Here is a 15,334-nt window from a genome sequence, read left to right on the forward strand (position 1 = left end):
AGTCAATGTTCACTTGGTTTGTCAGTTGTGTTTTCTGTGCCAATAGTTCGGGGTGACGGACGGACGAGCAGGGTCGCCGTGAAAAGCATTTCGCCCCCTCCCAAGGCGCCGCTCCAGGGGTTTCAGTACGCAGTGCGAGGCGATGACACTCCAGACGCCAGCTCCATCCTGGAGCCTGTCAGGGGGAGCATGATGCAGAGAATTGCCCGCACCCCCTTGATGACGGGAGCATTCAACATCACTTACCTCTCCGTACTGATCATCCTCACGGAGCTGGGAAATGCTGGGAATCAGGAAGGCGAGCCTCAGATGACAGACACAGATCGAGGCCAACAGGAGGTAAGAGGCAGTCGATGGGATGACCCGCTCCCCGGTATTTGTCGAAACGAAAAGGGGACATGTGCATTTATTTCACAGCCTCAAGAAATTCCAAAGTGTCTCACAGCCAACAAAATAGGTTTTGAAGTGTAATCGCTGTTGTAACATAAGAAATGTGGCAGCCATCTGACCAGATCGTCTGCTGTTCAGTAATGTTGGTCAGGTGAGAGATTGGCTGGGCCAATCGCAGTCGGTGATCGGGCGGAGAATCCTAAGGCCGGAATCGGGGGCGGTGCCTGTTTGATGCCCCCTCTGACACGGCGTCACCGCGGCGCACTCTGCAGGCCACTTGGACGACCTTCACGCGTCACCTGAAGGCCCGCCCCTGATGCTCCGCCCCCGATGCTCCGCCCCCGATGCTCCGCCCCGATGCCCCGCCCCCGATGCTCCGCCCCCGATGGGCCCAGTTCCCGACCGCGCGGTTGACGTGTGGTCTCAACGTTCGGGGACCTGGCACGGCGGCTGCGGACTGTGTCCAGCACCATCACAGTCGGGGGGGGGGGGGGGTGCTGCCGCCTGGGGGGGGGGCTTCCATGAGGGCTGGGGGGACTGGTCGGGGGTGGCCAGGGTCAGGGGGGCACAATCTGGCAGGCTGGATCCCTGCACGGCCGGTGCCATGTTGTAAGGCGTGACCGCTGCAGGTCGTCGCTGTGGGTATGCGCGGCCACGGACTCGGCAATTCTCCGGCTGTTTATATCGTGGAAGCCGGGGGTTTTATGCAGGATCGGTGCGGAGGCAGTGCCAAATGTTTTTCACGTAAAACAACACAATTCCTCCGCACTTAGCCTCAGAAACGGAGAATCCAGCCCCACGTATTGTTACCAGAATGAATCAAACTCATTTAGATTCAGCGGCTATCGCCCATGTGTCGTTCCTATATTCCCCAGGCTTTGGTGCAACTTCACAGGTTCTTGCATGGCTCCGGCTGTCAAATGTGGAACATCTTAAACCTCATCGAAACCATCTGCAAGCTCCTGGAATCTGACGACATAGAGGTAAAGGCACTTACAATGTTAATTTAATAGAACATCAGATCACAGCAGCCAAGTCGCTGAGTGTCTTTAAAACAGAGATAGATAGGTTCTTAATCAGTAATGGGATCAGGGGTTATGGGGAGAAGTCGGGAGGATGGGGATGAGAAACATATCAGCCATGATTTAATGGCGGAGCAGATTCAATGGGCCGAATAGCCTCATTCTGCTTCTATATCTTATGGTCTTATGTTCTTTCCAGATGCACTGATGGAATTGATGCAATGCCTTTTCTGTGCCTTTTTGATTTCCCCCCCTCCTGAAGTCACTGATTGTTACTGGGTGCAGTTGCAAGGTTGGATACAGTTCCCACTTCCACAACTTCACTCAATGAGTTATATTTTCATTTGGGACCCTTGACATTGGGTATTGAGCAGCAACCTCATCACAGGGGACAACCAAAATCAGCCATGACTGATCCTCAGTAGACATCCCGCCGCATTTCGTATAGATCTGTAGCCATATCAAAGCCTCGGGAGTGAGTAGGGTAGTTACCATTTCTGGATTCTCCAGCATCAACATGCTGGTGGTCACCATGGATCAGAAACTGAACTGGACTAGCCTTATGGATACTGTGGCTACACAAGCAGCCACAGGTCAGAGTCTAGGAATCCTGTGGTGAGTAACTCACCTCCTGACACCCCGACGCCTGTCCACTATCTGCAAGGCACAAGTCAGGAGTGCGATGGAATACTCCCCACGCACCTGGATGAGTGCAGCTCCAACAACACTCGAGAGGCTTCGCACTTCGCACAATCCACAGCAAAGCCGCCAACTTGATTGGCATTGTTCCACAAACATCCACTTCCTCCCTCCTCCACCACTGACGCACAGTGGCGGCCGTGTGTACCATCTACAAGATGCAGGCAGAAGCTCAGCAAGGCACCTTCCAAACCCACAATCACGACCATCTCGATGGACAAGGGCAGCAGATACCTTGGACCACACTTGATCAGCTCTGCTGGTCGGGCCACATCGACCCAATGCCTGGCATGAGGCTCCCGAAACAGGTGCTCTACTCAGACCTCCAAGATGGCAGGCGAGCCGCAGGTGGGCTGCGGACACACTTCAAGGGCACCCTCAAAGCTCCCTTGCAAAAGTGCAACATCTCCACCGAAGACCGGGGAATCCCTGGTTCAAGGCCATCCAGCCAGGGGGTTGTGGGGGGGGAGGTCGTCGGCAGTGAAGGGACCGCATGGCAACCCTGGTTCCCCCACCCACCCGTTCCTCCAACCACCGTCTGCCCGCCTGTGACAGGGACTGGAGGTTGTGCACTGGACTCTGCAATCTTCTTTGATTATGCTGACTTTGAATCTTGATGTGGTAATGTTAACAAAGAACATCAGACTTTGTTTTACAACAAAACTATTTATTACTAACACTACTCTAAAGGATTACTATAATGTCTAAGATTAATACAGTTGGAAATAATGGTCTAACACTAACTTGCACTAAGATACTGCAAAGCTATTCTTGTATGCGACTGCTAGGAACTCCTCACTAACACCTTGTCCTGGAACACATGGTGCGTCCGGGTCACGTGCCTGCATATTGCACCACCTGCTGGTCGGATGCTAGAACAATAAAACATATAACTTATGATGCACATACAGATGATGATGATCTGCTCTTATTAAATACAGATGATAGTCTACCTATCACCACAGACTCCTCAGTCTCGGCCAAGGTGGACAGCCTAAGGAGATAACCCTGTGAGTCCTTTGTCAATCAAGAATCTATCAGACACAGGGCGGCAGGGTGGCGCAGTGGGTTAGCATAGCTGTCTCACGGCACTGAAGACCCAGGTTCCATCCCGGGCCAGGTCACTGTCCGTGTGGAGTTTGCACATTCTCCCCGTGTTTGCATGGGCTTTGCCCCCACAACCCAAAGATGTACAGGGTAGGTGGATTGGCCAGGCTAAATTGCCCCTTAATTGGAAAAAATGAATTGGGTACTCTAAATTTATTTTTAATAATCTATCAACTACAGCCTCTTAAACTCCTGGTTTGATTGTGTGAAAGGCGCGATATCAGTGAAAGTGGTTCGTGCTGAGAAACAGAACAGAATAATTAACTTAATCCCAGATTCTCCACCGTTGGGAGCAGCTCTCACTGAGACGGTGTGTAAATTGGGCCTTTGACTTTGGTAAATCACTCGCCTTGCGTACAATTGATGGTACATCACACTGTTCCAGGTCCAACGTGGCGAGATCTATCCAATCCTGGCTGGAAAAATCCACAAACTGATTTCGGATTTTCTGAGATTCGATTATCGGACCGTCTCGTCTGATTTCGTGATTCTCAGCAAAGCTTTGAGGAAGGGGTTGGAGTTGGCATTGGACGGTTTATCTGAAAAACCCCACAGCAAACTACTGGACCAGTTCAGAAAGGTAGGCAGAGTTAAAGTGATACGGTTGCCAAGCGATTACACCGCCCTTGCTTCTCACGGGCGTCCGGCTGTACTTGCAAAGGACGCTAACTATTTACCATCACCTTAGGCACCGCTTAAACCACGTTAAGCGTGGAGGCTGCCACATGCCCTTCTATTGCTCTCGAGTTTTAAATCACTGATTTCAGTCACAGTCATGTCTGAAGTGTTGGCTAGTGTAGACTTGAGAGATGAACAGACACTTCCAACACTGACGAAGGCTCAACTCAATTTTATTAACTACTTCTAACTAACTAACACACGATGACTGTGGGTCTAAATGATGCTAACTTAAACTAGAGACCTAAGCCTTGTCCGAACCAGTTGATTCTCTCAGCACGTGGTGTGAGTCTGTGCTGGGCTGGATGAGTTCTTGTTACACTCAGAGGCAGCACCCAGAATGAGCGGGAACCATGGTGCCCTCTGCCTTTATAGTGGGTGTATTCTAACTGGTGATTGGCTGCGGTGTTTGTACATGTTGATTGGTCCCTGTGTGTGTCCATCAGTGTGTGTCTGCACCATGTATATTATGGTGTATATTATGACAATGTCTTCAAGCATCATCAACCAGGTGTTCGACTTGTGAACAATTACGGGAGTTATTTCCGTGCTACTGGAGTATTTCTGCTCCTACAGTGTATTTGCAGAAACATGCCCGTTTGAGGAAAATGGCAGCGCAGTGGTAATGCCCCCTGATTAGTCATGCAGAAGCCCAAGCTAATGTTCTGGCGACACAGGTTCAAATCTTACCAAGGCAGCTGGTGGAATAACAATCAGGAATTGAAAGCTGGCCAGTCATGCCGATTGTTGCCGATTGTCATCCGACCCCATCTGGTTCACTCACGTCCCCGTCGGGAAGGAAATCTGCCGTCCTTACCTGGTCTGACCTCCACGCCACTCCAGGCCCACAGCAATCTGCTTGACTCTTAACTCCGCCTTTGAAATGGCCGAGCGAACCACTCAGATCAAGGGCATGGACAATAAATGCTTGAATTGCCAGCAACGCCCACATCCCGTGAAATGATTTTCAATTCGATACACTTTTGGGCGAGTCTGGGGATTTCCTGAGCGGTGCAGTGAGGTAGGTCAACACTGGGCGAATTTTGCCTGTTTGGCTATTTGGTTCATTCCAACTCAGGTTGATAGGAAGTGGATTTTTTTTTCTCCCATGGTCCTCCTGGAACGGAATAGCACTGAAGGAGGCCATTCGGCCCACCATGCCTCTGCCATAGAATCTCTACAGTGCAGAAGGAGGCCATTTGTCCCATCGAGTCTGCACCCACTCTCCAAACGTTTTACTTCCAGGGGCTTTTCACAGTAACTTCATTGAAGCCTACGTGTGACAATACGCAATTATTATTATTATTATTCACCCGCCCACCCAGCCCTATCCCCGTAGTCTAAACCAGGCATTGTCAAACTCGGGGGTGCGACCCAAGGTCGGTCGGGGGCGGGTGTCGGAAGGGTAGCGGAACAGTCCGTTGCGGCGTTCCCGATCGCGCAAATCTGCGCGCAACACCCGGCTCTTAATAACGCCGACTGCAAGCGAACATGTTAAAAAAAATGCGGCCGCACTGCGCATGCGTGCCAGATCATCGGCGCGTACCCCCGAGTTTGACAATGCCTGGTTTAGACTACGGAGATAGGGCAGGGTGGGCGGGTGAATAATAATAATTTTTGTTTTACAAGATCGAGGAGGTTTTATTCATTTTATTCATTTATTTTATTCATTTAATTTTTATTGTTTTCATTTATTTTATTCATTTTTTTTAACAAGTTCGGGGGGGGCGGTTTTATTTGATAAAATTTTACCGGGAAAGAAAAATGGACAGATGGAGACTCCATACTTTCCGACACGGGAAGGCTTCACCTTCATCCAACAGGTTCCATTGGAGGAGCGTGTACGAGGGCCAAAGGGACCCAAAGCCATTTCCTCCATTTTTGTCAGCAGCAAACAAGGTAAGAGAAAATGGTGGGTCGCGCAGGTCGGCCGGCGTGGGTTGCGAAAGTCGGCCAGCGTGGGTCGCGAAGGTCGGCCGGCGTGGGTCGCGAAAGTCGGTCGGCGTGGGTCGCGAAGGTCGGCCGGCGTGGGTCGCAAAGGTTGGCTGTTTGGTAAAGATGGGTCTCCGGAAAAAAAGTTTGAAGAACTGTGGTAATACCACTATATATATATGTGTGTGCCTCTATTAGGGGATGTACAATAGTACCTGCTATTACAGCTTTGTCGGTAAGCCCCTGCATAGTTTGTCGGTAAGCCCCTGCCGGCTAGCTCCGCCCACAGGGAGGAGGGAATAGCATCTCACGGTAATAAAGCCTCTTTTGTGCTGTTTGGTGTTTCTGTGTGCAATTGTTAGCGCATCAAGAACACCGGTCTAAACTGTACATCTTTGGACACTAAGGGGCAATTTAGCGCGGCCAATCCACCTAACCCGCACATCTTTGGACTTGTGGGAGGGAACCGGAGCATCCGGAGGAAACACACGCTGACAATGGGAGACCGTGCAGACTTCGCAAAGACAGTCACCCGCGGCTGGAATCGGATCCGGGTTCCCTGGCGCTATGAGGCGGCAGTGCTAACCACTGTGCCACCATGCCGCCCGTCAGGCATTTTCGAGCCAGCTTCAAAATGGCCACGAGCTCAGAAACCAAGGACTGCCCACAAATCAAGCCTGGTTCTGGGTTGGCATTTTACAATGCAGTACTGAGGAAGTGCTACATTGTCAAAGCCTTTTCGATACACCATCAAACGGACATCCCGTCCGGCCGCCTGCCCCTGCTGTGATAACGCTAAATTTCTGCGGTCATTATGCGTATTGGGGGCACAAGATAAAATGTGAGCAATCCCACAGCTGGGTCAGCGGAGGTTTTCGGCAGTGGAACAGAGAAGGTTAAGGGCACAGAGAACGGCAGCAGGGTAGCACAGTGGTTAGCACTGTGGCTTCACAGCGCCAGGATCCCAGGTTCGATTCCCCGCTGGGTCACTGTCTGTGCAGAATCTGCACGTTCTCCCCGTGTGTGCGTGGGTTTCCTCCGGGTGCTCCGGTTTCCTCCCACAGTACAAAGACGTGTAGGTTAGGTGGAATGGCCGTGATAAATTGCCCTTAGTGACCAAAAGGGTTAGAAGGGGTTATTGGGTTATGGGGATAGGGTGGAGGTGAGGGCCTAAGTGAGTCGGTGCAGACTTGAGGGGCCGAATGGCCTCTCCTGCGGCACTGTGTGTTCTGTGTTAACATTGGGCCGAAGAGAGAGCTTTCAAATCGATGAAAGGACAATAGTTTCCACTGGCAAGTGAATCAGCTGAAGAGTCGGAAATATTTTCATACCGAGAGTCATTAGGACAGGAAGTGATTCACCGCAACTGGCTATTGAGAATGACACTTCGGCTTAATTTAAAAGGGAACTAAATGCAAATAAGGTACAGGGTAAATGGGATTCAAACAGATCTGGCTGAAGAGCTAGCAACAACATTTATGCAACGAGCAGAATGGCCTCTCTTCCCATGCTTAATCTCCTCAATTCACAGCGAGTGGCCAGTGTAGGGTAGAGAGGATTGCTCCATTAATGCAGAGCGTGTGTCTCCTTTTAGATGTTGTGGTATGGGACTGTGCTGCTGATTCAGTCAGTGGAGGATTCGCTGCCCTGGGTCCCAGCGCTGACCAACATGAAGAGACAAGCAGAAATCACTTTCCGCACAACAAACCCAGCGGACAATCAGGTAAGGAGGGACTGGAATTAATATCTGTCCTCTGCCTAGTAAATGTTCACCCTGGGAGAGCAGTGCCTACCCCCAACTCCCCCCTGTTTCCCCAATGTTGGCATCTATATCCTGACAATACTATAATCTCTTCTATTTTGAACTACAGATCACTGGCAACAGTAAATATTCTCCCCGTGACACAGCAGGGCTTCCGTACGACAGGGAAGGGGCCATTAATGTGGCTGAAAGTGCTTCTCGTGTGAACATTCCTGGACTCGGTCAAATGGATGCCGTCCTCACAAAGGTAAGCCGCTGCCTAAGCATCATATTTGAGGAGCTTCAAGCGGGGGCAAATGTCCGGCCAGACAAGAGCAAAAAATACTTGAAACACTGGCGCCGAGATTCTCCGTTTCTGCGGCTAAGTGCCGGCTCAAACGGAGAATCCGGCCGGGTTTCACGACATGAAAATAGGCGTCAGCCCCCCACCGACTCCGGTACCAGTGAGGGGTCGGCGCCAGGTGAAATTCCTGCCGACCGCGCCGAAAATGGCTCAGCCGTTCCCGGGCTGCGCATGCGCACGGCTGACGATCCGCACTGGTCGCGCTATACAACACGGCGCCGGCCGTGTGCGAAACCTAACCAACCGTGACCCCGCAGCCCACCCCCTGGCCACCCCTCCAATCAGTCCCCCAGCCTGAGCAGAAGCCCCCACCCCCCCCCCCCCACCCCGGCCAACGGCATGGTTCCCGGCTGAGTGTGACAGCACTGGACAAAGTCCGCAGCCGGCATGCCGGCTGAGACCACGCGTGTCCCGCGCCATTGGGATCTTGGCCCATCGGGAGTGGAGCATCATGGGTGGGCTGGTCGATGACGCGCCAACGTGTCACGATGACGGCATTTTCAAGGTGACGGACCGGTGTCAAACCGGTGCCGGCCACGATTCCGGCCCCGGGAATCCATTCTCCGCCCGATCGGCGGTCACATTTACGGTGTCGGGCAACAGAGAATCCCACCACGGACCTGGCCGGAATATGGTCTGTCTGATTAGGGCTTGGGGGCTTGAGGGTTGAAATCAGAGGTAAGTGAAACCCTGAAATTTTGATTCAGGAGGCTGTGGATGCAGGGGATTAAATGAAGCATTTCATAGAATCACAGAATCCCCACGGTGCAGAAGGAGGCCATTCGGCCCATTGAGTCTGCACCAACCCTCTGAAAGAGAGGGAGGGTCCCCCATGCTATCCCCGTAACCCCACCTCGGGGCAATTTAGCATGGCCAATCCACCTAACCTGCACATCTTTGGACTTTTAAGACTTTGGTTGATTGGTTTTTGTTCGGCTAGATAACCACAGGTGTGATGATATGATCTGCATACTCGTCTGCCATTGGGCCAGAACGTCGGCTTACCATTGGCCCTGGTCGGTCATGTGCCTCTCGACCGATTGGCCGAGAGGATGAGTTAACCACGCCTCTATCAACGAGGTATAAATGCTCAGAAGCCTGACGATCGTCCCTTTCCACTGTAGACGATCGCCAGGCTGTGTTCTAGTTAATTAAAGCCTGACATTGGTAAATCACTCGCCTCACGTGCAATCGATGGTGCATCAACAGGCTATAGGGTAAGGCAGGTAAATGGAGTTTCCGCACAGATTAGCCGAGATTTTACTGAATGACAAAGCAGATAATTTTTATTGCTAAAGTTCCGACAAGTTTAAAAGCCAGTACAATTTCCATTAATATGTAACACCCAAAAGAAAATCAGAATAATTTTAGCATTGATTTACTCTGGGATAGTTATATCCTTCCATATGATACATAGGTAGAAATGTTTAAGTAAGGTAAAGTCACCATAGTCCCAGATGACCATACGCTGCTTTCCCCTTTGAGGGGGGTGGGAGAGCTGACTGGTGGTGGTTTAACCTGAGGGTTGAGAATTTACAGTGCAGAAGGAGGCCATTTGGCCCATCGAGTCTGCACCGGCTCCTGGAAAGAGCACCCTACCCAAGGTTAACACCTCCACCCTATCCCCATAACCCAGTAACCCCACCCAACACTAAGGGCAATTTTGGACACTAAGGGCAATTTATCATGTCCAATCCACCTAACTTGCACATCTTTGGACCGTGGGAGGAAACTGGAGCACCCGGAGGAAACCCACGCACACACGGGGAGGATGTGCAGACTCCGCACAGACAGTGACCCAAGCCGGAATCGAACCTGGGACCCTGGATCTGTGAAGCGATTGTGCTATCCACAATGCTACCGCGCTGCCTTCATGAATAAACTCAGCCGGTACGGGGATTGAACCCACGCTGTAAGCCTCACTCCATCTCATACTAAGCTAAACCGGCCCCCAGAAATGTTTATTGTTTGCTTAGCAAAGGCCAAGGGGCTGGTTTAGCACACTGGGCTAAATCGCTGGCTTTGAAAGCAGACCAAGGCAGGCCAGCAGCACGGTTCAATTCCCGTACCAGCCTCCCCGAACCGGAATGTGGTGACTAGGGGCTTTTCACAGTAACTTCATTTGAAGCCTACTTGTGACAATAAGCAATTTTCATATTCATTCATTTTCAAAACCATGGTGGAAGAAAAAAAGGTTTGCATTTATGTCACATTTATCACAACCACAAGATGTCTCATAGAATTTACAGTGCAGAAGGAGGCCATTCAGCCCATCGGGTCTGCACCGGCCCTTGGGAAGAGCACCCTACTGAAGTCCACGCCTCCACCCTATGCCCATAACCCAGTAACCCCCACCTAACCTTTTTTGACACTAAGGAGCAATTTATCATGGCCAATCCACCTAACCTGCACATCTTTGGACTGTGGGAGGAAACCGGAGCACCCGGAGGAAACCCACGCACACACGGGGAGAACGTGCAGACTCCACACAGACAGTCACCCGAGGCCGGAATTGAACCTGGCTCCGTGGAGCTGTGAGGCAGCGGTGCTAACCACTGTGCCACCGTGTCTCAAAGCGTTTTACAGTCAATTAATTTGGAGTTGGAGACCCTGTAGAGATACGACAGCAGCCATTTTGTGCACAGCAAGCTCCCACACACAACAATGTGAAAAATGAAATGAAAATCGCTTATTGCCACAAATGAAGTTACTGTGAAAAGCCCCTAGTCGCCACATTCTGGCGCCCGTTCGGGGAGGCTGGTACGGGAATGTAACTTTGGCTAAGGGGTGACTATGGGCCAGGACCCCAGGGAGAACTCTCCCGTCCCATCCCGTCTTCTTCGAAATGGTTCCATTGAGCCTTTAGCATCCACTGCTTTAGCGACTGACTTTAGCGTCACTCAAAAGGCGGCCCCTGTGACACTGCTGCAGACACTCAGCCCTGCACCGGGGTTTCAGCTTAGATTTCTGTCTCTCCAGCCCACAGCCTTGTGACTCAGACCACTGAGCAAGGCTGAAGGCGGAGAGCAGAGGAAACCAACTCCTACAATTTGCAAGCCCGGTGGAGTTTCCTTACTGGTAAGATACCGAAAGACTGATCGATCCACTTCTCTCCTGTCCCTTGTAGTACTGTGTGGACTGCCGGCTGGATTGGCACTGGGGGCAGTGTCTGCAGGAAATCCTGTTGGAATCGCCTCTGCCGCCAAATCCATATCCGATCGTAGCTTCGGAATTCATAAAGGCTTCCCTTAGGTAAGATATGAGTAACGACGGTGGCTTCTGTGCATTTAATCTTAGGCTGATAAAGTCTGAAAAACCCATTTGGTAAAAATTAAACCGTGGAGATTTAAAAATTAGCATGTATTCCGATCGCGGACCAAATCCTAATTCATATGAGGAAACCGGACGAGACCACAACAATTCTTTTTTTTTTTTTTTTATTGGAATTTTTTGCAGAAAATATAACAAAAAGTATAGCAAAAAGCAGTAATATGCAACTAACAGCCCCATAACACCCACAATTCCCCCCATACCGTAACATCACATGTATCACATTCCCCCACCCCCCCCCAAACAAGAGAACTTAACCATAAATTAAAATTAGATAAATCAAATTTAAATAAAATAAGCTAACATAATCAACGCCCCGCCCCCCCCTCCCCCCCACCCCCCCAACCCCCCAACCCCCCCCCCCCCCAACCCCCCCAACCCCCCCCCCCCCCCCCCCCCCCCCCCGGGTTGCTGCTGCTACTGTCCCAGTACCCTATCGTTGAGCCAGAAAGTCGAGGAAAGGTTGCCACCGTTTAAAGAACCCTTGCACCGATCCTCTCAGGGCGAATTTAACCTTCTCAAGCTTAATAAAGCCCGCCATGTCATTGATCCAGGTCTCCACGCTTGGGGGCCTCGCGTCCTTCCACTGTAGCAAAATCCTTCGCCGGGCTACTAGGGACGCAAAGGCCAGCACACCGGCCTCTTTCGCCTCCTGCACTCCCGGCTCTACCCCAACCCCAAAGATCGCGAGTCCCCATCCTGGCTTGACCCTGGATCCCACCACCCTTGACACCGTCCTCGCCACCCCCTTCCAGAACTCCTCCAATGCCGGGCATGCCCAGAACATATAGGCATGGTTCGCTGGACTCCCCGAGCACCTGGCACACCTATCTTCACCCCCAAAGAACCTATTCATCCTCGTCCCAGTCATGTGGGCCCTATGCAGCACCTTGAATTGGATGAGGCTAAGCCGCGCACACGAGGAGGAAGAATTTACCCTCTCCAGGGCATCAGCCCATGTCCCGTCTTCGATCTGTTCCCCCAGTTCCCCCTCCCACTTCGTTTTCAGCTCCTCTACTGACGCCTCTTCCTTCTCCTGCATAAGCTTGTAGATATCGGATATCTTCCCCTCCCCGACCCAGACCCCCGAGAGCACCCTGTCACTCACCCCCTTCGCGGGGAGCGCAGGGAATCCCTCCACCTGCCGTCTAGCAAATGCCTTTACCTGCAGATATCTAAACATGTTTCCCGGCGGGAGCCCAAATTTCTCTTCCAACTCCCCCAGGCTCGCAAACCTTCCGTCGATAAACAGGTCCTTCAGCTGTCTAATGCCCGCTCTATACCATCCCCGAAATCCCCCATCCATGTTCCCCGGGACGAACCTATGGTTCCCCCTTAACGGTGCCTCCATCGAGCCCCCCACTTCTCCCCTATGTCGCCTCCACTGCCCCCAAATCTTGAGGGTAGCCGCCACCACCGGACTCGTGGTATACCTCGTGGGAGGGAGCGGCCACGGCGCCGTTACCAGGGCCCCCAGGCTTGTATCCCCACAGGACGCTCTCTCCATCCGTTTCCATGCTGCCCCCTCCCCCTCCATCACCCACTTACGCACCATCGACACGTTGGCCGCCCAGTAATACCCCGAGAGGTTGGGCAACGCCAGCCCCCCCCCATCCCTACTCCGCTCCAAGAAGACCCTCTTCACCCTCGGGGTGCCATGCGCCCAAACAAATCCCATGATGCTGCTGGTCACCCTTTTAAAAAAGGCCCTAGGGATAAAGATGGGCAAGCACTGGAAGAGGAACAAGAACCTCGGGAGAACCGTCATTTTGACGGATTGCACTCTGCCCGCCAGCGATAGCGGCACCATGTCCCACCTTTTAAATTCCTCCTCCATCTGTTCCACTAGTCTGGTGAAGTTAAGCTTATGAAGAGCCCCCCAACTCCTGGCCACCTGCACCCCCAGGTACCTGAAACTCTTCACTGCCCTCCTGAAGGGGAGCCTCCCAATTCCCTCCTCCTGATCTCCCGGGTGCACTACAAATACCTCGCTCTTTCCTAAGTTCAGCTTATAGCCCGAGAAGCCCCCAAATTCCGCTAACAGTTCCATCACCCCCGGCATTCCCCCCTCTGGGTCCGCCACATATAACAGCAGGTCGTCTGCATACAGCGATACCCGGTGCTCCTCCCCCCCCCGCACCAGACCCCTCCACTTCCCTGACTTCCTCAACGCCATGGCCAGCGGTTCAATCGCCAGTGCAAAGAGCAGGGGGGACAGGGGACACCCCTGCCTGGTCCCACGATAAAGCCTAAAATACTCCGATCTCCTTCCATTTGTGACTACACTTGCCATCGGCGCTGCGTAAAGCAGCCTCACCCATTTGATGAATCCCTCCCCAAATCCAAACCTCTCCAGCACCTCCCATAGGTACCCCCACTCAACTCTATCAAACGCCTTCTCTGCATCCAGCGCCACCACTATCTCCGCCTCCCCCTCCACTGCCGGCATCATGATAACATTGAGCAGTCTCCGCACATTCGTGTTGAGCTGCCGCCCCTTGACAAACCCTGTCTGATCTTCATGAATTACCTCTGGCACACAATCCTCTATCCTGGTAGCCAGGATCTTCGCCAGACAACAATTCTTTTTTAAACTGCGTCGGAAATGATCCTTCGCTCCAGGAACTATTCCATGCCAAATTAGGGATGCAGTATTGTGGCGTCCTTTGTGTTTCTAATCCGAGGATGGTTGGTGTAGTGTTCACAAAGACCACAACTAGCTTTTATATTGAAAAAGCTCAAGATTTATTTACACTACTTAATTGGATTCGACATTTACTCCTATATAATAAACAGTTGATAATAAACATACAATCTACACTCATCTATTACTAATCTCGACACCAATACAATAACTATGATCTGCTCTCACTCACACTATCTTTCTTACAGTCTGTCTTCTAGCGTTCTCCTCAAGGCTTAGGATCGATGCCTTATATAGTTCTGCATCTAGCTCCCTCTAGTGGTTGATTTGGGAATAACATTAATCCTTACAGTTCTATACAATTATCATTTTTTCATGATATTTTTTCTAAGATATATCAAATAATGAAGTGATAAGTGACCAAATATTTTACTTTAATTGCTGTTGGCTGAGAGATGATTATTGTCCGAGACACTGCATAGAATTCCCTTGCTCATCTCTGAATCGTGTCATCGGATCTTTTGCTTAAACTTGACAGGGCAAGACATCACCTTGGTTTAACAATTCATTCTGAAGACAACGCAGCGCCCTCTCCAAAACATTACGAATGTAAAGACTAACGCTGTATTGCAGATATTCCAGGCACATCTCAAGATGCCCCAAGCGAGGATGTTGTTTATTGATTCTAACGTCTTATATTATTGGCTCTCCTAACAGGATGGACCTTTGGCGGATGACAGATGAGGAAATTATCCGTCAGTCGCTTCAACTGACATCACAACTTGTTGATTGCGAGAACCACGTCTTCCAGGTTCCAGGCTTGGAGGTGTTTGGGTTGAAGAGTGCCTTACATCCACTGAATCCAAACACTTTTCAGACAGTACTCGGGCTAATTACTTTGATGGGAATTAAGGACAACCCCCATCGATATCAAGGCTTCAAGGTACTACTGGGAAGGTTAACCTTAGAATTCTGTGGCTCTCGGTGGCGCATTGTATTCCAACGAGGGAGGAGACCCTTACCCGCTAGTGGTAGTGGGCCTTGAACCCAAGGCAGCCGTGCGCGCAAATCAGCTTAGCTGTCTGCATTTTATCTTCAGCTGAAGCAATCCACAGAATGTCCCCATTGTCGAAGGAAACAGAAACGAAGATGACTGCAATTTGTCCCTTCGCGAACCATCGCTGGGCAATTTCTGTAGTCGTGCTTCCAAGGATTCCATTCGTTTCTGTCACCTTAAAGGGGTCACAAAGACGGTGGCCTAGTGGTTAGCACAGCTGCCTCACGGCGCTGAGGTCCCAGGTTCGATCCCGGCTCTGGGTCACTGTCTGTGTGGATTTTGCACATTCTCCCTGTGTCTGCGTGGGTTTCGCCCCCACAACCCAAAGATATGCAGGTTAGGTGGATTGGCCACGCTAAATTGCCCCTTC

At 51.3% G+C, this 15,334-nt stretch overlaps 2 protein-coding genes across 2 annotated transcripts in view; both read left to right on the plus strand.

Annotated features, from left to right (window-relative positions):
- Nucleotides 1–471, plus strand: part of LOC119957002 — a 56,123-nt gene extending 55,652 nt beyond the window's left edge. Inside the window, exon 9 of the mRNA XM_038784584.1 lies at nt 47–471. Coding sequence (XP_038640512.1) covers nt 47–471 — 425 coding nt within the window. The remainder of the gene's footprint in view (nt 1–46) is intronic.
- Nucleotides 472–1,272: 801 nt separating this feature from the next.
- LOC119957235 overlaps nt 1,273–15,334 on the plus strand; it is a 49,213-nt gene continuing 35,151 nt past the window's right edge. The window contains exons 1-6 of the mRNA XM_038785078.1: nt 1,273–1,373; nt 3,604–3,798; nt 7,423–7,551; nt 7,700–7,837; nt 11,061–11,185; nt 14,625–14,850. Coding sequence (XP_038641006.1) covers nt 1,311–1,373; nt 3,604–3,798; nt 7,423–7,551; nt 7,700–7,837; nt 11,061–11,185; nt 14,625–14,850 — 876 coding nt within the window. The 5' untranslated portion in view covers nt 1,273–1,310. The remainder of the gene's footprint in view (nt 1,374–3,603; nt 3,799–7,422; nt 7,552–7,699; nt 7,838–11,060; nt 11,186–14,624; nt 14,851–15,334) is intronic.

Source organism: Scyliorhinus canicula, chromosome 25, assembly GCF_902713615.1.
Source record: "Scyliorhinus canicula chromosome 25, sScyCan1.1, whole genome shotgun sequence".
NCBI lineage: Eukaryota > Metazoa > Chordata > Chondrichthyes > Carcharhiniformes > Scyliorhinidae > Scyliorhinus > Scyliorhinus canicula.